The following is a 27,544-nucleotide window of genomic DNA, read 5'->3' as shown; positions in this document are numbered from 1 at the left end:
CAAAAATCCTCAAAATACTGTCAGATGTTTTATGCTGGAACAATTGAAATGCATTTCTATTTACACTGCACCTTAAAATTCCTGCTCAGCTCTTCTATATGAGATGGTAATTGATTCAGCAGTAATAACTGAAAATTATGCAGACCTTTAAATGACATTTTTGGACCTTAATTTGAAAGAAAACTGGAAACTGGCAGCCACATTTGGAGTCAGTACAAAACCTGTCTGAAAATTTGGATTAGGGCTGAACATTTACAAATCAAAGCTGACGGATTTCCATCCATTTTTTAATCAGTTCTGCCCACATTATGCCTATTGATTGACTGTCAGTTTGTAAGTATATATTTTTCATTCTGGATGTAAATCCTCTGCATTACTTGGCAAACATCATAATGCTAATAAATTGTATGTTCATTATTATTAATAGTTCTTCCTACTGACTATTAATAATATGCTGCATATAGTATTGATACAGCTGACTCTGCAACATACTTATATACTTAACGTTCACTTCTGTTGTTAAGGTTATACAAAGCATTAAACTGTAACAAAATCACTGGGGCTAAAAACTGTCAAAATGAATGGAAAGCTGCCAAGGTAAGTTGATTTGTAGCCAGTCATGGCTGGTATATTCTCCGTTACTTGAAGCCTCCTCTTGTATCGAAGTGATACCTTGGAATTTCTTGGCACAGTATCAAACAGGAACTGTTTTCTAAACAGTGAACTTGCATTTTTCTTTTCTTGCATTGCACATGATAGTTCCAAACTTCAGTGCTGAACTCCACAAAGTGCACCCACATGCAGGAATCTGGTCATTGTCACCTTTTTCTTTGTTTACAATATTCTTCCGCCATTTCTCGGTAAAAGATATTGATTTTCCCATGCATCAAGCGAGTGTATGTGTATAATACATTTTGGAGAGTTCTTCCCATAAATGGCTTTGTATGTCCATACAGCTGGTTTGATGTGTCCTGCAAGTACCACAGAGGTTTATGACATGTAAGAGATTTGATGAAATTTCACCAGCATTCCCCATCAGGCCTTCTGGAACTTAGCAACATTCTACAAAACTGACAATGGTTCACATGGAATGTGTTGAATACCATTCTGTCTTTACAGACTTAAATCTCGACTGAAATTGAATTGTTTCCATTGAAAATAGAAGAGAACAATTCCAACTCAAACAACAAAAGTACCAACATTTTAGCCACTTTTCTAGAATAAACATAGTCAATCAGAACAAGGCCACTCAAAATTTAATATGATTTTAAAATATAACATCTGTTTCTACTCCATTTCCACCCTATATCTAAAACAAGATGTATAAGGAAATATTTTGACCTCATTTCATGAAGCAGCCTCATAAAGCATAATTGATGCTGGATTGCCAAAAATACTCACATTTTGTTATGTTAAAACTAGATAAATGACATACAAAATAAACATAAGCAAGCTGTATAGAATCAAAAATAATAGCAAAGCAATATCTTTTGAATTGAATTAAGAATGCTTCTGTTAGTAGTACGATTGTTTTCCCTTCTCATTAGTACAAAATTCACATGCTAAAACCAATAACATATTTCTCAATAGAAAAAAACCTTTGATCACTGAAGCATCATTTGACTTTTTAAAGAATAAGCAAAATCTATTCTTTCACATCACATCTGTTAAAATGTTTGTACATTTCCTTTATTACCCTTCTTCCTTTCCAGAAAGCAATGATTAACAGAGAAACACAATTGTATGAATGCCAGTATCATTGTCTTTCCTCAACCAAATAGATGTTCAGCAGTGAGCTTAGACAGGAATATGTTTGGCCAAGTGTTCGATCCTAGCCTGACTAAATGTTCACACAAAATAAGAAGCCAGAGGCATCACTGAATGTGGATCCACAATGAAAGCCCCAGCTAAGATTGGCTGAATGTGGGATTTGACTGATTCAATACACAACTAGCAGTACATTCAATCAATGAGAAAAATACTGTGGAAATCTGATAATAAAAACAGCAAATACATTAAACAGTGAATACTCAGCAGGACTGGTAGTCTCTGTGGAGAGAAAAGCAATGTTAACATTGATTTGCAACAACTCAATCAAACTGGAAAATATTAGAAATGTAATAAGATTTTGAACAAGCAAAAGGGAGAAGGGTTGCGAAAAAGAACAGCCCTGTGACAGGATGAAGACGAGGAGAGAGGAAGAGCAGAATCTTATAGGAGCTTGTGTGATATGGGATGTGGTGAAGCACGTATGAGAGTCACATGAGAAGATGGTGAGATCTTTCTTGACGTTGGGAGGAACTCTTGCATTTTCAAACAGAGTTCTGAGTGCTGAGATGAGATTTTCACAAGGGGCTAGTGATGTCTAATAACAAGGAGATTATTGTTTGCTAATAAGTCTCATTAATAATGAATCTTGTCTCATTAATATATAGCTTCCTATTTTATCAGCCACCACAAGGAAACTAGAAGTTAACAATTCCTGACATGAAAGTCAGAGTGGGGACCTGGCAACCTCAGCTCACTGACTGTGCTTTCGATATATCTTGCTTTACACTTAATTTTGATTCTATACAGCTTGCTTATGTTTATTCCGTAAGCTATTTATCTAGTCTTAGCATAACAAAATAAAATATTTTTGGCGATCCATCTTAGCCACCCAGTAACAATATCTCAGAATACACTCCAGACCACTGGCCATACTCACCTCAGGTCCATGGACATTGGCATCTGACAACTGCCAGCCTCTCAGAACCCACATTACACCTCTGATTTATTTGCACAATGCTTCTGCACTTTAAAGCTGCACTTCTGGGGCAGCGGCAACTAATGTGTTCCAAAGACACAGGGACATGCACCCAGCTCATGCATCAGACCAAATTGCATTTGAAGGCTACTCATTTGCTCTCACTCATTTAGCACCTAGTTGTATGCTCACAGCAGCCTTGCCTTGCCTCTGAGCACAGTCATAGAGAAAGGCTGCTTATTTTGCTGGAGTAGACATCTTGCCGTTCAGCGCATTGCCATGTCAATCTCACAACTGCATCATGTGGCAGCAACTAACACTGTAAACGCACTGCATGTGCTGTAAGCAAACAGTTATGTCTCAAAGTGGCAGTGGGACTCACTGAGGTCCATGGGGGAACCGGCCATGAAGATACCCTGGCACAGTAAGTCTAGGGCAGTTGCCAAGATCAGTCCAGGGGCTTGGCCACATTCATACATCCAGTCGGAGTCCTCTCCATCCAGGAGTTGAGCCTCTGCAGTCTGGGGATTGGATCATGATTAACCCTGAGACTCCATGGTAGCACTAACACGGTTGGGGAGAAATAAATGCAGCAGTCAGGATTATGGGCACTTTTCGTGTGGGGCTGGCCAGTTAGGGGGTGGGCTGTAGTCAGTCTGTGATTCATGGGAAGGGCTATCAGGAAGGGGATTTGGATGTTCAGGGCCTCACCGACGCATAAAAGCAGAGGCTGGAAATTATTGTCCAAGGATCGCTCACCATCACCTTCCATCGTTCTGGAAATTGTAACTGCACAATGGCAAAGAAAATAGCCATAACCACACCAGGAGTGATGGACATAAGTGCCTTGACCTGTGAGGGAGGGAGCTATAAAATCCAGTGATGCAGGTTCTTCAAGGGCCAACAACACTACACATAGATCCATTTACTGCAAAGGACACACATCAGTGGAGACCTTTATGCTTTGGCTCAGTGAGTACTATAACCGAACAGGCCAAAGCAACAGACTCAGGCCTGATTAGGATGTGGAGATCCTGTGGTGTCCCTACCTCTGGGCAGAATGCACAGATTTAAGTCCCACTTGCCCAAGATGTGTCAATGGTTTGAAAGAAAATATCTGTTGTGTTGGAGCCAAAATGGCTTACAAATAACAGAAAATTGTGGTGTGAAGGAAAATAGCAATCTAAAAGAAATGATGTCTGATCACATTAATGGGCAACACAGAAATGCCCTCGGCCCAAGCACTATTGACCGCTCCATGAAAGACTAGCATCTTTGGCCATTGAAGCCAGCAATGCCATACTGACGGCTGTGCACCTGAACAAATGGTGCCTAAAATTTGGATAGTCTTCGATATGCATGCACACATTTGTTCAGCTACTTCTCAGGTCAGACATTTCTTCATAGAGCATCATGCATGCAAACTAATATCTGACCTGACAGTGTGACAGTTACACCACAGGTTACACAGAGAACCAAGCAAACAGATATTTTGAGATGTTTTAGAAATGCCAGACTTTATTTGCAGTGGCATGTCACCTTCAGTGCACCCTCAAAAAGTTTTATTATTTTATTTTCCTCCCACTATGCTTTAGTGCGTTCCATATTCCACATCTAGCATAGAGGAAATCTGCCCTTCACTGGAGCACATTGGCCTTGGAGGTTTGTTTGGGTAACCTTAGAGGCACTTGTGCTTAGAGGGCCCAGCCAGTTGCCTCTAGTATTCTTCCCAGAGGCAAGTGTACCCTCCTCAGCTTGAACCCTCACACATGTGCATTCGCAGAGGGTAGACCCTGTTACCTCTGGAGTGTCCCAAGAGGAGACATCATAGAGGCCTGTATGGTTCCTTTTCTGATTGGGTGCCTACTGGGCACTGCACTATCACTTTGGGAGGAAGAGGCACTTAGTGTGAGATGAAGGTGGCCTGTCTCTCTGTTGACTTGCCACTGTTGCTGACTCCCAATGGATAGAGTGATGCAGTGCAGATCTGTGCACATATCAAGCAGACCCAGACAATGCTGAACCTGATTGTCCATGTCACCTGCAAACCTGTCAATGGAGGCAGCTGGACAATCATAAGCTTGAGGCAGTCGGCTCCCCAGGATGTGGCTGCCTGACTCTCCTGTGATTCTAGATTAGAATGGTGCTGGTAAAGCACAGCAGTTCAGGCAGCATCCGAGGAGCAGGAAAGTCGACGTTTCGGGCAAAAGTCCTTCATCAGGAATAGAGGAATGATTCTCCTGTGACCCTGTGCATATTCACAAAGTCCCTAATTTCCAGCAGTACAGGGCTCTCTCCTGCCTGGAGCTGAGCAGATGTGTGGTCTCTAGTAGTCCTCCAGTTGCCCGCAACCTGGGGTATTTCTTCCTCGTCCAGCTACAGAAAGGTGGCAGTTATGTACCCACCAGGTGGTGCTCCCAAATCTAATTTAGTTACACATCCCATGAATGTATCAGTATCTAAGGGGTGCAGGAGGCGGCCTCTTCTCCTCAGAGGTGTTAGTGGCCCTTTCTTATAGGGTGACATGTTTGACCCCGGAACAGTGAACATATCATTTATACCTGCAAGATACAAAAGAGATGCAGCAAGAATTATACATCATGTGTAATGAATGACACCGACAGTGGGGTTAATGTAAGAGTTGTACTGCAATGAAGACTGATACTTACTGGTTTGATGGGATATGTTTGTTTCAGAATTCCCACTGAATGCCTTCACCTGTGAGGGGTCAGATCCTTTCCTCTTGGGGGCCAAGGGCTGAGAATCCTAATGTCAGGCATCCATGTCCAGGACCTCCCTGCCCTATTGGGGAGGCTTTATTCTGGAACGAGAGACAATATGCTACAAAGTGTGATGAAAGTGAATAGCTCATCTGTTAGTACTGGTGCAGGGTGGAGGCAAGGTAATGAGAGCACCCAATTGACTGAGTAGGCAATACTGGGGCAATGCAGGGTTAATTGTGTGAGGTAGTGTTTGGAAAGAGTGAGTGAGGGAAGATGTTGCATGTAACTGTGAGAGGGGTAGAGCATTAGCCTTTTTAGGAGGTGGGTGCAGTAGCAGAGGTAGAGTTAGAGTTTAGTAGCAGGGAGATGATAATGGCACTGACCCTCATGGAAGGATGATCATTAACCTTCTGCCAACATTGTTTTACATTTGGCTGGACTGTGAAATTCATACTGATGCTTGTGGCGATCTCAGACCAACCTGCAGGGTCCGATGGCATGGCCTCTCTGCCAGTCCTGAAGAAGAGGAAGTCCTTCCTATGCAGTGTTCTGACAACGAAAACATCCAGTTCCTTGTCCACAAAGTGAAAGCCAGTCTTCCCTTGTCTGCCCGGACCAGTGCCCTGTCAGTGTGTGACGACACTTTAAAGATGGAACCAGAGATGCCAGTTTATTCCAGAAAATCTGGTGAGCGACATGTTCTTCCAGCTACTGTGAGTGGTAGAATTGGGCAAACATTGGACAAGAGGGGCACCATAGGGACTTGATAGATACATAATTGCGATGATGTAGAGAGAAACATCACCAGGTCTCCTGGAGAGAAACTCTCTATGAAACACATGTAAGTTGATACATAATCATCAGAAAATTCAGCTCAGAATTACAGAAGTTTCCATCCTGAAAATCCAAAGTCAGTGATCATGGGCTTATTTTATTTATTAGTATTTAATTCACTGCCATGTTCTTTTCTAGGAAGGCCCAGTTTGAAAAAGCACTCCTGTTTCCTCCAGGCTTTTTGTTTGTCACTTCTACCTTGTAAAAACAATGACTGCAGATGCTGGAAACCAGATTCTGGATTAGTGATGCTGGAAAAGCACAGCAGTTCAGGCAGCATCCGAGGAGCAGCAAAAGAAGGGCTTTTGCCCGAAACGTCGATGTCAGTTCTACCTTGTTCACCCTCACTGTATTTTGTTTCCCTTCTCTTGCTTGATCACATGGCTACCAATTCAGACGCTCAGACCCCCTCAGGCTGCTGTTCTCTCTGCATCCTGAGATTTAATTTCTTTTGACTCTGCCTGCCAATTGAAGGCAAAATACACAAGACACTCCCCATCCATCTTTGATTCCACTTACCCCTTGACGTAGACTTACCCTGAAGTTCAGCTCCAGTCATTTCCCTCCGGGATGCACAACAGTCCCAGCAGTGGTCACTAGTTCGGGTGGTATTGCCGGGAGAGAGAGCCCAGCTGCTCTTAGAGGCGGAATCTCCTTCCTGAAGACCATTAAATGACTACATGGCAAACCTGCTGAATTAGGAGTGGGCCGCCCTGACTTTTACACCAACATATGGTATAATAGGCAGGCTAATATTTCTCTCTACATCAATGTTGCATGACTTGCTGAGTATTTCCAACAATTCATCTTTTTTATCTAATCACTGAGAATCTAGAAATAATAACGTTTAATTCAAAGTATAATTAAAGCACAGAGTGAAAATTGACTCTGCTGTCTGGCCAATGAAACAGATGACTTGCTCAAAACTGGCTATAGAATTATTGTTGTACTGTACTGAAGTGCTACACCAAGGGTGTCCAAGCATTTCATATGAGCAGCCACATTGCATTTTCTTCTCTTACTTCTGGGGATGATGAGCAAATTTCAGAAAGATAAGGCATTAAGAATTCATTGGCTCTGACCGGTTTGACAATCCGATTCTAAACCAGTTCTGATGAAGGTGGGTTTCTGTTTAAAACATTAAAGTGATTTGCTTAGTTTTTGCAATATTTTGCATTTTGCTTTTGTGACTTTTCATATATTTGCTGTTCAAAGTGCATGCATTCAAGATGATTGCATTTATGATACTAGATAAATGAATGTGTTTAATACAGCAATTTAATTGATCAATGCCTACTTGCTGACCACGAAATCCCAAGCAAGATTCAAAAAGGCTGCAAAGGTGACTGTCGAATTGCTGTGAGACTCTGCACGGTTCACACCAAGGTTTCCAGAAACAATTGAAGGTCCTTGGAAAGCGCTGAGATGCAGTCAATCCGTACTGATGAATGCCAGCTGTATTAACCAATAGGAATGCACTGTTGCTGCGAGCCAGTCTGCAATCTGAATAAAAATCTTTGGTGCACCAAGCTGTAGCCTGTGGGCCATATGTTGGAAACTCTGGAGCTATACTTTCCTGATTGCTGCAATTAACCTGCACTTGAGGACTTCAATGTAATGTTGTCATTCTACAGCAAGATAGCTTCAAATTACATATCATGCTTGTTGATTAAATGTACAAAGTGTAATGAAAACCCATCCAAACCCAAAACTTTCTCACCACCTCTCCTGATGTCTGGGTTATGCTTAATATCGCACAGAACTGAAATAGCAGAGCCTCACAGCTGGGCCCCTTGAAAAGTCCCACTTGGTAATCAAATTACACATTCCAGCCAAATGTTGAGTGATTATTATCCTCCTACTTACTGGCGTGTAGAACTATAAATCCTCTGAATTACAATATGTGGCAACAATAAATGTAGCTTTAAAAATATCAACAACATAAAACTGTACAATCTATTTTTTGATTCTGCAATAGATAACGCTGCTCATCATGAGAGTTGCAACTTTAAAAGAAGGACGTTATTTTCTATTTAATGGCTCAGCAAGTAGTGAATGCTTTGACTTCCACATACATTACTGTTCCCTCCAGAAAACTTCAAAATGACTGTGAAATACCTTGGCTCTGAAATTACTCTGTGGAATATCAGGATTTGAATGTTTAATGTATTTGTCTGAAATTCTTCTGTTGCTATAATAGCTGATATCTTAACCCATTTCAAAGATTGGTGAATGTGTATCTGAATTATCTACTTCTACTGTGTGTTTGCTCTTTGGTATCCTGAAACACAATTTCAGAGCATTTGTTTAATAGGACAAAAAAAAAATCTAGTGTCATAAAAATGGGAACTTCAGAAGGAGGTGGTGAGGGAACTCACATACTATTAAAATGTAATGAATTTTTAAGGCCAAAATATTTCTAATTTTGAAATGGTATTAGGAACTTGATTAATGCATAAAGATGATAATGATTTTATCCTTTGAATCCTATATCAGAAAATATTCTCACTGTCAACATTTGTAGGGGTTTTCAACCAATTTCACCTATTTCCAACATCCATGCTTTTGAAAAACAAGGTAAAGAACATTTTTTGGACATTAATAATTTTCTGTTTAATACTGCAATTATAATTTTTGTTCTTCATTAGCATTGGACATCGACAAATATACCAATGGAGAATGCATTCTAGTTTAAGATTAAAGAAATACATTACAGATATAGTTTTACATTATGAGGCGGATAACGGAAACTCTGGAGTATTGTGTCGAGACAGGCAGATTATTCTGCTTCTCTTTATCTCTAAATTAGAGACAGGACTTTGGTAGCAAAGTAAATGTTTGGATTTTAAATGGTAACATTTATGAAAATATCCATGGTAAGTTTTGAGCGATTTTTCAGTCCAAAATTCCCTCAGATTTATGAGGAGAGAAAACAGATATCCTAAGGAAGTTTTAAAGAAAAAGAATGAGTTTCTTCTTAGGTTTGAAATTCTGCTCCAGTTTTGTTTAATGTGGCTCTACAAATCTTGCAATGGCATTGTTGCACATTTTACATGGTGGAGAAATCAGTTTTAGTTATTCATTGTCAGACCTGGCAGAAGCTCATAAAACTCAAACAAGTCCTGTTCTTGTGTGCTAAAATGGCTCACTACTTCAGGAAAACCTAGGAATGCAGAGGTACTGCCTGGATTCTCTTCTTAATCTCACAATTAAATACCTCTCCGATGTCTCTTCCATCCTCACCTTTAACAAATGTGAGGAGCTTAAGGACTGCATGTGACTACAATTGACATCATCTGATCAGCTCCCTCTACTATCTCCTCCCACTACTAACTTTGTGCCAAATGTCATCTAAGCTTGTCCCTGACTTAGCCCTGAATTTGCATCTTTTTCTAATTTCTTGTCAATCTTCCTTCATGTCATCTCTGAGTTCACCTTATCAACGTGCATATATAGGTTTCGGAACATCAATAAAGAGTCATCAGACTCGAAATGTTAACTTTGTTTCTCTCTCAACAGATGCTGCCAGGGGACTAATGTGCTGGCAGGGAAATTTGCTAGAACTCCTTGGGAGGATTTAAACTAGTGAGGTAGGGGGCTGGGACCCAGGGTGATAGTGAGGAAAGAGATCGATCTGAGACGGGTACAGCTGAGAACAGAAGTGAGTCAAACAGTCAGGGCAGGCAGGACAAGGTAGGATTAATAAATTAAACTGCATTTATTTCAATGCAAGGGGCCTAACAGGGAAGGCAGATGAACTTAGGGCATGGTTAGGAACATAGGACTGGGATATCATAGCAAATACAGAAACATGGCTCAGGGATGGGCAGGACTCGCAGCTTAAAGTTTCAGGATACAAATGCTACAGGAAGGATAGAAAGGGAGGCAAGAGAGGAGGGGGAGTGGCATTTTTGATAAGGGATAGCATTACAGCTGTGCTGAGGGAGGATACATCCAGGGAAGTTATTTGGGTGGAACTGAGAAATAAGAAAGGGATGATCACCTTATTGGGATTGTATTGTAGACCCCCCCAATAGACAGAGGGAAATTGAGAAACAAATTTGTAAGGAGATATCAGCTATCTGTAAGAATAATAAGGTAGTTATGGTCGGGGATTTTAATTTTCCAAACATCGACTTGGACTGCCATAGTGTTAAGGGTTTAGATGGAGTAGAATTTGTTAAGTGTGTACAAGACAATTTTCTGATTCAGTATGTGGATGTACCTACTAGAGAAGGTGCAAAACTTGACCTACTCTTGGGAAATAAGGCAGGGCAGGTGACTGAGGTGTCAGTGAGGGAGCACTTTGCAATTCTATTAGATTTAAAATAATGATGGAAAAGGATAGACCAGATCTAAAAGTTGAAGTTCTAAATTGGAGAAAGGCCAATTTTTTACGGTATTAGGCAAGAACTTTCGAAAGCTGATTGGAGGCAGATGTTCACAGATAAAGGGATGACTGGAAAATGGGAAGCCTTCAGAAATGAGATAACGAGAATCCAGAGAAAGTATATTCCTGTCAGAGTGAAAGGGAAGGCTGGTAGGTATAGGGAATGCTGGATGACTAAAGAAATTGAGGGTTTGGTTAAGAAAAAGAAGGAAGCATATGTCAGGTATAGACAGGATAGACCGAGTGAATCCTGAGAAGAGTATAAAGGAAGTAGGAGTATACTAAAGAGGGATATCAGGAGGGCAAAATGGGGACATGAGATAGCTTTGGCAAATAGAATTAAGGAGAATCCAAAGGGTTTTCACAAATATATTAAGGACAAATGGGTAACTCGGGAAAGAATAGGGCCCCTCAAAGATCTTGAAGAAGGGCTTATGCCCGAAACGTCGATTCTCCTGTTCCTTGGATGCTGCCTGACCTGCTGCGTTTTTCCAGCAACACATTTTCAGCTCTGATCTCCAGCATCTGCAGCCCTCACTTCCCCTCAAAGATCAGCGAGGCAGCCTTTGTGTGGAGGCACAGAAAATAGGGGAAATACTAAATGAATATTTTGCATCAGCATTTACTGTGGAAAAGGATTTGGAGGATATAGACTGTAGGGAAATAGATGGTGACATCTTGCAAAATGTCCAGATTACAGAGGAGGAAGTGCTAGATGTCTTGAAACGGTTAAAGGTGGATAAATCCCCAGGACCTGATCAGGTGTTCTTAGAACTCTGTGGGAAGCTAGAGAAGTGATTGCTGGGCCTCTTGCTGAGATATTTGTATCATTGATAGTCACAGGTGAGGTGCCGGAAGACTGGAGGTTGGCACACGTAGTGCCACTGTTTAAGAAGGGCGGTAAAGACAAGCCAGGGAACTATAGACCGGTGAGCCTGACCTTGGTGGTGGGCAAGTTGTTGGAGGGAATCCTGGGGGACAGGATGTACATATATTTGGGAAGACAAGGACTGGTTAGGGATAGTCAACATGGCTTTGTGCATGGGAAATCATGTCTCACAAACTTGATTGAGTTTTTTGAAGAAGTAACAAAGAAGATTGATGAGGGCAGAGCAGTAGATGTGATCTACATGGACTTCAGTAAGGCGTTCAACAAGGTTCCCCATGGGAGACTGATTACTAAGGTTAGATCTCATGGAATACATGGGAGAACTAGCCATTTGGATACAGAATTGGCTCAAAGGTAGAAGACAGAGGGTGGTGGTGGAGGGTTTTTTTCAGACTGGAGGCCTGTGACCAGTGGAGTGCCACAAGGATTGGTGCTGGGTCCTCTACTTTTTGTCATTTACATAAATGATTTGGATGCAAGCAGAAGAGGTACAGTTAGTAAGTGTGCAGATGACACCAAAGGTAGAGGTGTAGTGGACAGTGAAGATGGTTACCTCAGATTACAATGGGATCTGGACCATATGGGCAAATGGGCTGAGAAATGGCAGATGGAGTTTAATTCAGATAAATGTGAGGTGCTGCATTTTGGGAAAGCAAATCTTAGCAGGACTTATACAATTAATGGTAAGGTCCTAGGCTGTGTTGCTGAATAAAGAGACCTTGGAGTGCAGGTTCATAGCTCCTTGAAAGTGGAGTCGCTGGTAGATAGGATAGTGAAAAAGGCATTTGGTATGCTTTCCTTTATAGTTAGAGTATTGAGTACAGGGGTTTGGAGGTCATGTTGCAGCTGTACAGGACATTGGTTAGGCCACTGTTGGAATATTGCATGCAATTCTGGTCTCCTTCCTATCAGAAAGATGTTGTGAAACTTGAAAGGGTTCAGAAAAGATTTATAAGGATGTTGCCAGGGTTGGAGGATTTGAGCTACAGGGAGAGGCTGAACAGGCTGGAGGGGTGAGGGGTGATCTTATAGATCTTTGCAAAATTATGAGGGGCATGGATAGGATAAATAGACAAAGTCTTTTCCCTGGGATCAGGGAGTCCAGAACTAGAGGGCATAGGTTTAGAGTGAGAGGGGAAAGATATAAAAGAGACCTAAGGGGCAATGTTTTCACGCAGAGGGTGGTACGTGTATGGAATGAGCTGCCAGAGCAAGTGGTGCAACATTTATGAGGCATTTGGATGGGTATATGAATAGGAAGGGTTTGGAGGGATATGGGCCGGGTGCTGGCAGGTGGGACTAGATTGGGTTGGGATATCTGGTCGGCATGGACAGGTTGGACCAAAGGGTCTGTTTCAATGCTGTATATCTCTGTGACTCTATGACTCTAGCAGAGGCGAATAGGTTGGTTATTGCAGAGACCAAATATTTTCTTTCCTACTCAGTATTATTTCAGGGATATTGGGACCCTGACTGACTGACTAAGTGGGAGGCAGTGCTCTTATCAAAAGCTATGTATTTGTGCAGAAATGGTGATTGGTGATGGGATGCCAGCCTCTGAAGAGTTATTTCAGGGAGTGGGTGCAAGTGTGCAAAGGTGGGGCTGAGACAACCTGTTATTTAGCAAACCACCCGGGATGCAGCCCCAGAAAATCAAGGTGGGCCATTTTCCCAGCCTGTCCCAGCACTTAGCAGATCTTGCAGCAACCTCTGATCTATGCCTGGTATTGATGGTCCCAATTTCACTCTTTAACACTTCCACCCAGGTAAGAAGATGCTGCCATTTTGGAGTACTATTTCGCAAGGCGTTGTATAACCTGATTCATTTTTCTTCCACATAACCAACATTGTGCAGCCTGTATTGCCATGTTGACTCAGGTAACCAAATTCAGTCAGGAACCTATCAATCTCGAGGCTGTATGCCTTAGCTACTGATTGCTCTGTGGAAGAAAGACCATTAGTGAAGCTCATGTAGCCTGATTTTTGACTCAAGTACATATTGTAAGACCATAAGCAGATAGCTTATAAGTTGCCAATAAGTTCCACATTACATTGGAAGTGGCTAATTTCTTACTTAAGTACTTACCGGCACATTCATCAGTTGTAGGAGGTGAATAAAGGTCCTAGTATTCCTGTAAATCTTATCTAAGAGAGGCACTGTGGAATTATTAGTGATAAAATGTTTTGCTGTCTGTGTTGCATTAGAAAGCATAATAAGGCCTGCCTTAATTTCTTCGTTTTTCACACGTTTCTGCAAAACAAAATGAGGATAGAAATCAATGTTTCAGTCACTGCGTGGGCTGGAATTTTTAAGTTTGATTGGGTCAGACCAGAAATGGGTTTTGGTGGCCTTCAAGGTCGCATTGCCAGTCACTGTGCTGGTGAACTGACATGGTTCTAACCTGGAGCTGTTTTGAAAAAGGCCAGGTTGAGAACTAGATAGATACCCCATTAGGCTAGTAAATTGATTCATTTGGACCATTTTGCTGCGCTGGTTGGAATTTAAGTTTTTAGGCAAGCTTCATTCTGCAGCCAAAACCTCCCAGCCTGAGGAGTGGGGCTCACTCTTCATTCTGAGAGAATTCTCTGCATCCTCCAACGCCATTGAGCCATTCCTGCAACATCAAGCCTTCAAGTGGAGATACTTTCCACTGACAGCTTGTCAGATGTGGTCTTTTCTTTAAATTATTATTAACTAGTCTGCATGAACAGTTACCACCTTGAGGTATTCTCTCCAACTCTCAGTGTAGGAATTGGTAGCTCCCACCTGAGCCAGTAGACCGCTGATATGTCATTGCTGGGTAGCCTCCCCAGTGGTCCTCCAGCTTCATGAGGTCAGACAACCATCCCTGATTGGGTAGCAAGTGTGACCTTTACCAATTAATTGACTTATCCTGCAAACATTGTGATGTGACGACTAATCATGACATGGTGGAGAATCAGGACCTGAATTTGGACCAGACCCCCAATCAGAAAATCCAGTCTCAGGTCTCAGGTTAACTTTACAGTTTATAGGTACACAGTGTGATTACCTTGGCCCATCAATACATGATGTTCTATTTACAAGTTAGTTTGAGCTAGTTTGGCAGTGGTCAGGCTGTCATTAAATGCTCTGAAAGTGCATAACTGTGGGTTAATTGCACTGTTGATTCCAGATTTGTGTTCCTATGAAAGGCTGTACTTTGTGATATTACATTTTGCAAAGATGTCCTAAAATTTAAACATGACCGCAATTGTAAGCTCTACAGTACAGCATCTAGTTTCTTTGCTATGGTAGTGTAAGGTTCATACTTAATTCACCTGTAATTAATTCTCTCTTTAAAAAAAATGTGGATTTGCCAGTTGGACCCAAGAAGAGTCACATTCAAGAGCATCTTGAATGTAGTGTAATATTCTGAAACAATTCATTGCTTGTTTTTCCCACATCAATCATTTTAGGTGCAACATTTATTTGCAACATGTATTTGGTGATACAGTCAAAGTTATTTGGGAACTGAAAATGCATTTTGTTTTGAGGAACTGAATAAGAATATTTTTTGTGTGATGTACAAACTGAAATGTTGAAAAAAATTGTTTATGCCCTGTACATCTACAATGTTAACTTTTAAATTTCGAATTACGTTTTGCCAGGAATGCTAGTGTTGCATTCAGTATTCCTTTAAAGGCCCAGTACTAATTAAACAAGTTATTACCATTCCTGGGGAATGATAGCAATATGATAACATTACTACACTAGTATTCTAGTAGTCCAGAGTAATGTTCTCGAGACCCCAAGTTCAAATCCCACATGGCAAAATACTTGTCTCATTAATAATCATTAAACTGCTGGATTTTTGAATCCACCTGGTTCACTAATGCCCTTATGGGGTAAACTTTGCAATCAATACATATTTGACTCCAGATGCACAGCAATGTAGTTGAGTCTTAGGCTAGTAAGTGTTTAGTTGCATCTAATCATCACAGAGAACTGAGAGACAAACAAGACCGGATGGACTAAAATTGAACCCAGTGGGAATCAGCAGATAAACCATTGGTTGAAGTCCTACTATCACAAAGGAAGCCAACCATCTGATACCTTGGCTGACTGAGATTCCTTTGGATAGCGTCTTTAGCTCATGCATCTTCAGTTGCTTCATTAATGGTCTTGGATGTTCAATATCACCCACAACTCTTCAAATATTTAACATATTTTTATTCACTTGTGGGATGTCTGCATCGTGGCTCGGCCTGCGTTTATTGTTTGCCTCTAGTTGCCCTTGAGAAGGTGGTGGTGAGCTGCCTTCTTCAACCGCTGCAGTCCATGTATGCCCTTGGGGAGGGAATTCCAGGATTTTGACCCAGCAACACTGAAGGAACAGTAATATGCTTCCAAGTCAGGATGGTGAGTGACTTGGAAGGGAACCTGCATGTATCTGCTGCCCATGTCCTTCTGGATGGTGGTGGTCATGGGTTTGGTCTAATGATCTGTCTAATGATCTGTCTAATGATCTGTCTAATGATCTTTGGTGAATTGTTGCAATGCATTTTGCAGATAGTACACACTGCTTCTACATAATATCAGTGGTGGAGAGAGTGAATGTTTGTGGATATGGTGCCAATCAAGTTGGATGCTTTGTTCTGGATGGTGTCAAGTTTCTTGAGTGTTGTTGCAGCTGTACTTATCCAGTAATCTTTGTCCACACGTAGCAAGACCTGGGCAACATTCAGATTTGGGCTAATAAATGGCAAGTGATATATATTCCACATATGCTTTGAAACTATAACATCCCTCACAAGACTGAACTTTACGATCTTTCCTTGACATTCAACAGCTTTACAATTGCTATATAACATTAATATCAACAACCTACCATCATTATCCACAGGGTTACCATTGATCAGAAACCAAACTGGAAAAGCTATGTAACAATTGTGGTAACAAGGATAAGTCAAGAGACTGGAGATTCTGAGGCATGCAATATACCTTCTGATTCCTAAAAGCCTGTCCACCAGCTAACAGACACAAGTCAGGAGGAGGATGGAATACTCTCCACCTGCCTGGATAGGTGCAACTCCAAAATAACTCAATAAACTTGACATCTTTTAGGACAGTCCTCTTGACTGATTTTACATCCACTGGCTTAAACATTCACACTCCCCCATTGAACACCAATGCATAGCAACAGTACTAATTACTTATCAATATTATGCACTGCAGCCACTCACCATGGCTGCTTTGACAACAGCTTCCAAACCCATGAGCTCTACCTCCTGGAAAAAGGAGAAAGGCAAGAATGCATGGAAACACTACCAGTAGCAAGTTCCCTCCAAGTCACTCGTTAACCTGTTTTGGAACAATATTTCCATTCTATCACTATTGCTGGATCAAAAACGGTCTCCTACACCCTCCCCAGTATCCTTTTCATGTTTCTAGATCACACAGGTTGTTCAAGATTGTAGCTCACCACTACCTTTACAACAGGAATTAGAAATGGGCAGTAAATACCGAATGTTCTAGTGATGCTCACATCCTGAGAACAAATTTAAAAGTACTTTAATTATTTGGGTACTTACACTTTTGGACCTCCATGTTCGTAGATTAAGACCAGTATTTGGAAGAGGAATTGCATTAGGAAATTGAAATATCCGGTTACACTGCATGGAAATACAAAATAGAAAAATCTATTGGAAACATTTTGGAGGGACAGTTGGAATAGCATGTGCTCAGCATGGAATTTTACCTCTGCCAGTGCAAATTTGTAAAATTGACTTTCCTATGTGAACATTTTTCATTTTACATTTTCTCCTCTTCTGTTCTCCCCCAATGCATATTGGCTCCCTGACTAGAGAATGGTTCAAATAATCTTCCATTGGTATTCCACTCATATCATAACAATAAAAATAGCCCCCTCCCCCACACGTTTGAGTGTGCCCCTCATGTTTGTGGACAGACAGATGATGAAGATTCAAACATTTGGATGCTGTGCTAACAAGATAGACATGACTCCATGCCACTTCAATAACTATCCCACATGTTCCTTTGTCAGAGTTTCAGCAGAGGCTCTTAATAATGAAAGAGCTTCTGCTGAAACTCTGTGGGAAAAGCCCCAGCTCCCTCAACCTTTCTTCATAAACCATGCCCTCCAGTCCAGGCAGCACCCTGATACACCTCCTCTGCACCCTCTCTGAAGCTTCCACATCCTTCCTATAATGAGGTGACCAGACCTGAACACAATATTTGAAATGTGCTCTAACCAGGGCTTTACAGAGCTGCAGCATAATCTTGTGGCTCTAAAATTCAATCCCCTTGCTAATGAAAGCCAATACACCATATGCCTTCCTAACAACCCTATCTACCTGGGTGGTAAATTTGAGGGATCTATGAATGTGGACTCCAAGACTTCTCTGTTCCTCCACACTGCCAAGAATCCTGCCTTTAACCCTGTAATCTGCTTTCAAATTTGACCTTCCAAAATGAATCACTTCACACTTTTCCAGCCTGAACTCCATCTGCCATTTCTGAGCCCAGCATCCTGTAAATATCCCATTGCAATCTACAATTGTCATCGGGAAAATTACTGACCCACCCTTCCATTTCCTTATCCAAGTCATTTATAAGAATCACAAAGAGCAGAGATCCCAGAACCTCTGTGGAATCCCTGTGGAATGCCACTGGTCACAGAGCTCCAGGCTGAATACTTTCCATCAGGAATGAGACTTGTGGGTGGGGGGGTTGCTGAGAGATAAATGGGAGGGGAATGGGACTGTGATAGGTTGATGAAGGTGGGGGTGGGACTGATAGGTTGGAGGGTGGAGCGGATGGGTGGGAAGGAAGATGGACAGGTAGGACCAGTCAAGGGGGCTATGCTGAGTTGGAGGCTTGGGACTGGGATAAGGTTGGGGGAAGGGAAATGAGAAACCTGGTGAAATCCACATTGATCCTGTGTGGTTGCAGAGTCCCAAAGTGGAAGATATGGCATTCTTCCTCCAGATGTCGAGTGGTAAGGATTTGGCAATGGAGGAGGCCCAGGAGCTGTATGTGATTGCTAGAGTGGGAGGGGGAGTTAAAGTGTTCAGCCACGGGGCAGTGGGGTTGATTGGTGCTGGTGTCCCGGAGATGTTCTCTGAAATGATTCACAAGTTGGCGTCCTGTGTCCCCGATGTGGAGGAGACCACATCGGGTGCAATGGATACAGTAGATGACTTGCGTGGAAGTACAGGTAAATTGCTGTTGGATGTGGAAAGATTGTTTGGGGCCTTGGACAGAGGTGAGGCAGGGAGGTGTGGGCGCAGGTTTTGCACTTCCTGCGGTGGCAGAGGAAAATACCGGGGGTGGGGATGTGGATCCGACAAGGAAGTCGTGGAGGAAATGGTCTCTCCGAAATGCTGATAGGGGTGGGGAGGGAAATATATCCCTAGTGATAGGGTCTGTTTGCAGGTGGAATATAATGCGATGTATCCGGAGGTTGGTGGGGTGCAAGTTAAGGATGAGGGAGGGAAGGGTTCTGTCCTTGTTGTGATTGGAGGGGTGGGGTTCAATGGCAGAGGTGGGGAAGTGGAGGAGATGCACTGGAGGGCATCGTTGACCAGGTGGGAGGGGAAATTGCAGTCTTTGAAGAAGGAGGCCATCTGGGATGTTCTATAGTGGAATTGGTCATCCTGGGAACATATGCAGTGGAGGTGGAGGAATTGGGAATAAGGGATGGCATGTTTCCAGGAGACAGGGTGGGAGGATGTGTCGTCCAGGTAGCTGTGGGAATCGGTGGGTTTGTTGTAAATGTCGGTGTTTGGCCCATCACTGGAGAGGAAAATGGAGAGGTCCAGGAATGGGAGGGAAGTGTCTGAGATGGTCCAGGTAAATTTGAGGTCAGGGTGGAAGGTGTTTGTGAAATTGATGAACTTTTCAACCTCCTCGTGGCTATACAGTCATTGATGTAGCAGAGGAACAGGTGGGGGTTGGTGACTGTGTGGCTGCGGAAGATGGACTCTTCCACGTGCTCAACAGAGGCAGACATAGCTGGGGCTCATGTGGATGCCCTTGGCTACCCCTTTGGTTTGGAGGAAGTGGGAGGTTTGGAAGGAAAAGTTGTTAAAGGTGAGGACCAGTTCAGCCAGGTGGATGAGGGTATCGGTGGAAGGATACTGGTTGGATGGCATGTGAGGAAGAAATGGAAGGCTTGGAGGTGTTCGTCATGGTGGATAGATGTGTAGAGGAACTGGATGACCATGGTGAAGATGAGGCGTTGGGGGCCGGGGAAACGAAAGTCTTGGAGGAGTTAAAAGGCGTGGGTAATGTCCCGAATGTAGGTGGGGAGTTCCTGGACTAAGGGGGACAGGACGGTGTTAAGGTATACAGAGATGAGTTCATGGGACAGGAGCAGGTTGAGACAATGGGTCGACTGGGGCAGTCAGGTTTGTTAATCTTAGGGAGGAGGTAGAATCAGGCGGTGCGGGGTTCTCTGACTATAAGATTGGAGACTGTGGATGGGAGATCCCCAGAGGTGATGAGGTTGTGGATGGTCTGAGAAATGATGGCTTGGTGATGGGAGGTGACATCTTGGTGAGGGGTCAGTAGGAGGAGGTATCTGTGAGTTGGCACCTGGCTTCAGCGGTGTAGAGGTTGTTGCACTGAACTACCACAGTGCCCCCCCCCCCCGCCCCTTATCTGCAGGTTTGATGCTGATGTTGAGGTTGGAGCGGAGGGAGTGGAGGGCTGAGTGTTGTGAAGGTGAGAGGATGGAGAGGGCGAGGGGTGTGGACAGGTTTAGGTGGTCAATGTCATGGTGACAGTTGGAAATAAAGAGATCAAGGGTGGGTAACAGATCAGCACAGAGTGTCCAGGTGGTTGGGGTGTGTTGGAGGCAGGAGAAGAGGTCCTCGGAAGATGGGCCGAAGTCTTGATAGAAAAAATGGTCCTGGAGGCAGGGGCGGCAGAAGGAATGTTCAATGTCGCAATGTTACCGATGTGTACTACAACCTCTGGCTGCTCCCCCTCCCCTTTAAGAATCCTGTAAGCTAAATCTGAGACATCCCTGATCCTGACACCTAGGAGGCAACATACCATCTGGGAGTCTCGTTCATGACCACAGAATCTCTTGTCTGTTCCTCTAACCATGAAATCTCCTATCACTATCGCTCTCGTATTCACCCCCTTTCCTTTTGAGCCTTAGAGCCTGGCTTAGAGCCAGAGACCTGGCGGCTATGACTTCCATGTGGTAGGTTGCTCCCCCCCAACCCCTAACAGCATCCAAAGTGGTATACTTGTTATTGACGGGAATGGCCACAGGTGATCCTTGTACTGTCTGCCTATCCCCTTTTCCTCTCCTGACGGTTATCCAACTACCTTTATTCTGTAACTTAGGTGTGACTACCTCCCTATAACTTCTCTCTATCACCCCCCTCAGCCTTCTGAATGATCCGAGGTGCATCCAGCTCCAGCTCCGTTCCCTCATGTGGTCTGTGAGGAGCTGGAGTTGGGTGCACTTCTCGCAGATGAAGTCAGCAGGGCCACTTGTGGTGACCCTCACCTCCCACATCCTGCAAGAGGATCACGCAACTGCCCTAGCTTCCATTCCCTCTGCTCTAAATTGTCAAAAGAGATAAAAAAAACTTACCAACTTCTTAATAGTTCTTTTTAATATATGAGGAGCAGAAGCATGTTTTTATTCTGAGAACAATAAAGTCTTTACCATGCTTGCCTGCACATTAATAAATAGCGGTGGCAAGTGGTTAGCACTACTGCCGCACAGCGCCAGAGACCCGGGTTCAATCCCCAACTCAGGCGACTGACTGTGTGGAGTTTGCACATTCTCCCCGTGTCTGCGTGGGTTTCCTCCGGGTGCTCCAGTTTCCTCCCACAGTCCAAAGATGTGCAGGTCAGGTGAATTGGCCATGCTAAATTGCCCGTAGTGTTAGGTAAAGGGGTAAATGTAGAGGAATGGGTGGGTTGTGCTTCGGCGGGTCGGTGTGGACTTGTTGGGCCGAAGGGCCTGTTTCCACACTGTAAGTAATCTAATCTAGCTATCTCCAAGCTCCATTTGTACTTTTAATGCTGCAGGTTCTTTATGGTTTCCACTCGGGGACAATCCCAAATCAACCCATATGCAGAAGACATTAATTCAGCTGCATAACATCTGAGATCCTAAGTTTAGTTTTTTAGTTAAAATCTGAAGGTGATTTATTTCAGATGGTTCCACTAGCTTGGTGTGAATTTCTTGAATCCTGCTTCGGATAGCTCTGAGGGGAACATATGGGTTTTTTTTCCATTCTAAGGTATAGTGGGATTAAGTCATTCCCATGTTTGCATTGTGAGCTGAAATCCTACAGTCTAACAAATTTGCTGAAAATATGCAGCACAAGTACTGCTGTGCTGTAACACAAGTTTGAAAATTGTGGTTGAAATTGTGTTAAAGATCTTCATTGTTTAGACATGTTATGGCACACCTTTAGTGCAGGTGGCATTTCAATCAAGTCCTCCTGGTTGAGAGATGGGCTCACTACTATTTACCATAAGAAACTCGGTTACTATTTGAATCAACCTATTTAGATATGCTCTACACACCTCTGGGGCAGCTCGGACTTCAACCTGGACCTTTTGGTTCAGAAGTACCACCACTGTGCTACACTAGGGCATGCTGCTAGAACAGGTGGGACTTAAACTAGGCCTTTAACTCAATGGTAAGGATACTATTATGGTACGACAAGAGACCATTGTTATTGTTTATGTACTTGTTACTTATACTATTTAAGTGAGAGCCAGTTAGCTCATTTGGCTGGATAATGAACAGTATGGGATTGATTTCTGTTCCAGCTCAGAGCAACTAGAGCCTTGCTTCCTTGCTCTGCCTCTGAAATTGAAAGGCAATGCCAAAACACCACTGACAAAACTGTCAAGAAAGTGGCTCAGAATGAAGCATCAGCAGATAATGAGCTGAGGAATTGTCTTTAGGCAGAGTAAATATGACTTACATATGTGTTGTTCAAGTTTGTTATTTATATGCTGTTACAGATGTGCCTTTTGGAATGTTTAGCCAAATTACTTTAGCATATTATTCCATGTACCAGCACCCTGATGAGAAGTCTTCTGATGCTTTCTGAAGGTTGCAAGCACAATGTGATTTTGTAACAGGAGAATATTAAGTCCTGCAGGCACTAATTTTCATAAAGTTTGTTGAATTTCCAGTCAATATTATACCAACCATTTGGCACAGTGCTACCAACTCAATACTGCTTATGACTCATTTTACTGGCAACACAGAATGAGTATCAGCTGATAAAACATCTGCTCTCTATTCAAAAGTTTAAAATTTCAAATAGTGAGGATTGATGCTCAGACTTCTAATCTTTAAAGTTAATGTTATAAATGATGTTCACTGACTTTGAAGTGAAGTGGAGCAGCACTCTCTCACAGGAACACACTTCACTTTGCGCCAATATTAAGTCAGACTCTGATTTTGAACTCTGGTTGTGTTTACACTTAATTGGAGCATAATTGGTGGAGAATGAAATTGCTACCCTAACGCCGCAGCAGTATGGTGAATGCATGTACAAAGTATTAAAATAATGGGTAAGTAGTAGTGAAATAGTTTGTTGGAGTTGTTTTATGGAATAATTGAGCTTCGATTTATGTTCATGATTCCTTATGTGTTCTGTAATTAATTTCAGATGTACCACTATTCTGAGTAGTAAGGCTGAACAGTGACAATTTTGCACAGAGGAAAATCATATATAACCTTAGCTCAGCTGCTTTCATCCCCTGAAGCGGAGGTACCAGTGTTGGACTGAGGTGGACAAGGTGACCTGATGAAAGAGCAGCACTCTGAAAGTTTGTGATTTCAAATACATGTACACCTGTTGGACTATAACCTGGCACTGTTGTGATTTCTGACCTCACTCTCATTCTTGATACTGATTGGAGGAACTATATCCCTGTTGACTCCATATTGTGACTTGATTAGGCACTTAAGCAGAGGTGGGGATCTACATTGAATTTAATTCTAATCCTGGTTTCACTGCATGCTGGCATGCATGCAATTTGTAAAAATTTTCACTGGTAACAAACAGGAGTGTAACAGCTTGCTGATTTCTTTTCCTCCCTGGTTTGCGACACTGAATTTGAATGTCTGCACCTCTGCACTGGCAGTAACTAAGTAAATGTGAGGATCAGCGTCTCATTTTAGATCATAAAGACTTTTTCAGGCAACAAGTGCTAGTAACCATTTGCACCTACTTTAGGTTTTTTTTAAATGATCCTATTATCACCTTGCACCATTAGCCCTTTTTACCATTTAATCATTGCTCCGTTTCATCCCATCACAGACATTTGTTCCTCTCTGCTCCCTGTTCAATTTAGCTTTATATTTGCTTTAAAAATGTTAATTGATGCCATCTTCCTATCTTGATGAAAATCATCAATCTGAAACTTTAATTGTTTCTCTTCACATAAACTGAGGTCTTCTAGCATATTCTGTTTTTATTGGAATTTAGCTTATTTAGTTACTTTTGAAATGTAGCCACTATGGTAAAGAAAGACCAAGCACAAATTATTGTAAGTGCTGGAAATCTGAGTTAAATCAGAAAATACTGTATATACTGAACTAGTTTGGCAGCATCTGTGGAGAGAGAAATGTTTCAAATCAAGGACATTCTAACCTGAAATGTAAAGTTTCTTTTTCCAAAGATGTTGCCAGACCCTTGGCATTTCCACTATTGTATGGCTGCATTAATAATGTTCATAATCTCAGCATTTCATAAAGTACTTTAGAAATAAAGGACAAATAAGAATGCGGAATACAGGGTTAACAATAGGGTTCTTAGTAAGGTGGAGGAGCAGAGGGATCTTGTGGTCTATGTTCATAGATCTTTGAAAGTTGCCACTCAGGTGGATAGAACTTGTAAGAAGGCCTCTGGTGTATTAGCGTTCATTAGCAGAGGGATTGAATTCAAGAGTCATGAGGTGATGTTGCAGCTCTATAGGACCTTGGTAAGGCCACATTTGGAGTACTGTGTGCAGTTCTGGTTGCCTCACTTTAGGAAAGATGTGGAAGCTTTGGAGAGGGTGCAGAGGAGATTTACCAGGATGTTGCCTGGAATGGAGAATAGGTCGTACGAGGATAGGTTGAGAGTGCTAGGCCTTTTCTCATTGGAACCGAGAAGGATAAGGGATGACTTGATAGAGGTTTATGAGATGATCAGGGGAATAGATAGAGTAGCCAGTCAGAGACTTTTTCCCTGGGTACAACAGAGTGTTACAAGGGGACATAAATTTAAGGTGAAGGGTGGAAGGTATAGGGGGGATGTCAGGGGTAGGTTCTTTACTCAGAGAGTGGTGGGAGCATGGAATGCGCTGCCTGTGGGAGCGGCAGAGTCAGAATCATTAGTGACCTTTAAGCGGCAATTGGATAGGTACATGGATAGGTGCTTAAGCTAGGACAAATGTTCGGCACAACATCGTGGGCTGAAGGGCCTGTTCTGTGCTGTATTGTTCTATGTTCTATGTTCTAGAATAAATGGAGTACTTTTGAATTGCAATCACTGTCGTAATGTAGAGAAGATGGCAATCAGTAAGCTCCCATAAGCAACAATGTGATGATGACCAGACAACTTGTTTTAGGAATATTTAATTGAGGGATAAACATTGGCCAATAACTCCCTGTCACTTCTCTAAAGTAGCACAGTGGGTTGTTTTGCAAGCTGTTGAATGAGCAGACAGGGCCTCATGTTGGCGAAAGTGAGGACTCCGGATGCTGGAGATCAGAGTCAAGATTAGAGTGGTGCTGAAAAAGCACAGCAGGTGAGGCAGCATCAGAGGAGCAGGAAAATTGACGTTTCGGGCAAAAGCCCTTCATCAGGAATGAGCCTCATTTCTGATGAAGGGCTTTTGCCCAAAACATTGATTTTCCTGCTCCTCGGATGCTGCCTGACCTGCTGTGCTTTTCCAGCACCATTCTAATCTTGCCTCAGTTTCATGTTTCATAGGAACAGATGAAGGAAGGTAGTTCCAACAGTGCAGCACTCCCTCTCTCCAGCACTGAGGAGTCAAGCTGAGATTTCTGTGTTGTTCTGGCTGAAGTGGGATTGCGCAATCTGCTACCTGGGAGGCCAGAATAGCAGCCAAATACAGCAAAGGAAGCTCCCAGTAATAGTGACCAGTTACAATGATGTTGGTTGAGGGATAAGTGGGAGTATTGAAAGGATTGAGGATCCCACGACTTTTCGGCCCAATACTGGGAGGTTCATCTCCAGGGAAACAAATATTTCGAAATCTGGAAAGATTTATTCAGATCAAGATATCAAAATCATAATGCAGGAAACATTTAAAGTGGAAATAGGAAACCCACTGGAACCAGCAATTATTGAGTTAATTGAATAAATATTGCTGAACCAGCAGATTTGCCTGGCTCAGTACTGACTGATGCTTTAGCGGACACATTTGACTAAACATTGAAATATGGCAAATTGGAGCAAGGAGGTCTCCCGTAAGGCGCCCGAGCAGATCAAATTCGGTAGAGATAGCTGTTTTGAAAGGGCTGGGTCACTCTGACCGGCCACACGAGTAGAAGCGATTTCCTTTGTTTCCCCCCTCGAGCACATCTTGAAATCACTGAAATCTGAGGACGTGTCCGATCCGACCACATATTTCACTACTTCCTTCACCTGGTTCGTATTTTACCAGCTGGCAGCTCCTAACATCTCATATACTTTACAGACACTAAAAATCATATTTATTTTGGCAATTACGTCTTAGCAAAGGAATGTGGAACCCCTGGGCACGTCCATCAATCTCATCGCTTCAGTTTATTTATCCGGACTTTCCTTTGTATAGATTCTGGAATCTCTGCTGTTCCGATAAAGGGGTCCCCAAGACTCCCCCGATCCTACTGCTGTCCGCAGCTCGCGTACAAACGGGTTGTCAGCCTAACCTCAACCACGAAATCTGACCCCGCAGCAAACAGTACAAGGACTCTACACAACATGTATTAAAAAGCTACTCTTCACTTTCCATCTTTCCTTTTTGACCCCAGTATCGCAGGGCGCAAGTTTGGCTGAGTTTCTGGCAGAATACGAAAGGGGGGCTCGAAACGTGGCGGCAACACAATTAAATCGTTGGAATTGTGCAGCGTCCCGCTCGGTACAGAAACTTGCGCGAATCCTTACCGGTGCTTTCAGGAGATCCTTCGCTTCTCTGATATATCTGTCCATTACACGGCTGTCACACAGAGGGCGTAGCGGTATCATCTTTGCGAGCCTGGTCTGGACAAGGCATACTATCAGGAGCAAAAGTTCTGCAAAGCAGTATACTCAGTTAGAAAAGGCAATTAGATGCCACGCAATTTGCACTTTTAAACTGTTAGCTATCCCCCCCCCCAAAAAAAAATAATGCATTGATTCTTTACAATATCTCTACATAGCCAAAAGTGATGTGAACGATCTGAATTAAATCCATGTGCTTCCTCTACTTGAGATGACAACGCACACCATCCAAGTTATTAATTAGTAAAATCTAATTTTCGGAATGCTGGTAGTAACCTGAGCAAACAATGGAATGCGTCATGCCAATTGGTAAAACATTCTCCAGGTACTCACTATTTAAATCCATAAGCAGCGGGTTCTCCACTCTCCTTTCACATGCTTTGATCCCACATGTCCAAATCTGTTTTCCATTTATATAGAGAGGCAGAGAGATAGGAAGAATCCCAAATTTCGCAGGATTTTGTTTTAGTTTCGCGTTGACAATTGGAAAGGCGATTTTGTTTTAAAAAAAAACAAATCTTATCACTTACAATAAGTTGTTAGACTTCCGGTTATTAAATTGTTCTGCATATCTGAAACGGAGTAACATCTCAACAGACTCTGTGATCTCACCAACGTTCCGCAACGTCAGGAGAAGAGCAGAGATGAAAGACGTTTCCCATTTATATGGTGCAAGTACATCCCGTAGTCGAACGGACAAAGTTCTTTATTTTACAGGCTGGAGCAGCTCT

General features: G+C 42.6%; 1 protein-coding gene across 1 annotated transcript; it reads right to left on the bottom strand.

The window, feature by feature from the left end:
- Window positions 1-15: 15 nt before the first annotated feature.
- Window positions 16-27,544, bottom strand: LOC122556383 (erythropoietin-like). Its single transcript, XM_087993240.1, has 5 exons — window positions 27,147-27,544; window positions 26,718-26,845; window positions 17,136-17,216; window positions 13,669-13,833; window positions 16-971 (listed from the first exon to the last, which is right to left on the bottom strand). The coding sequence occupies exons 1-5, from the start codon at window positions 27,157-27,159 to the stop codon at window positions 819-821; spliced, it is 540 nt and encodes a 179-aa protein (XP_087849366.1). The 5' UTR covers window positions 27,160-27,544; the 3' UTR covers window positions 16-818.

Source organism: Chiloscyllium plagiosum, unplaced genomic scaffold (genome assembly GCF_037043375.1).
Source record: "Chiloscyllium plagiosum isolate Xiang-an unplaced genomic scaffold, Cpla_swu_hap1 HiC_scaffold_13, whole genome shotgun sequence".
Classification (NCBI taxonomy): domain Eukaryota; kingdom Metazoa; phylum Chordata; class Chondrichthyes; order Orectolobiformes; family Hemiscylliidae; genus Chiloscyllium; species Chiloscyllium plagiosum.
The sequence above is the reverse complement of the archived record's forward strand: the minus strand, read 5'-3'. Positions and strand labels throughout refer to the sequence as shown.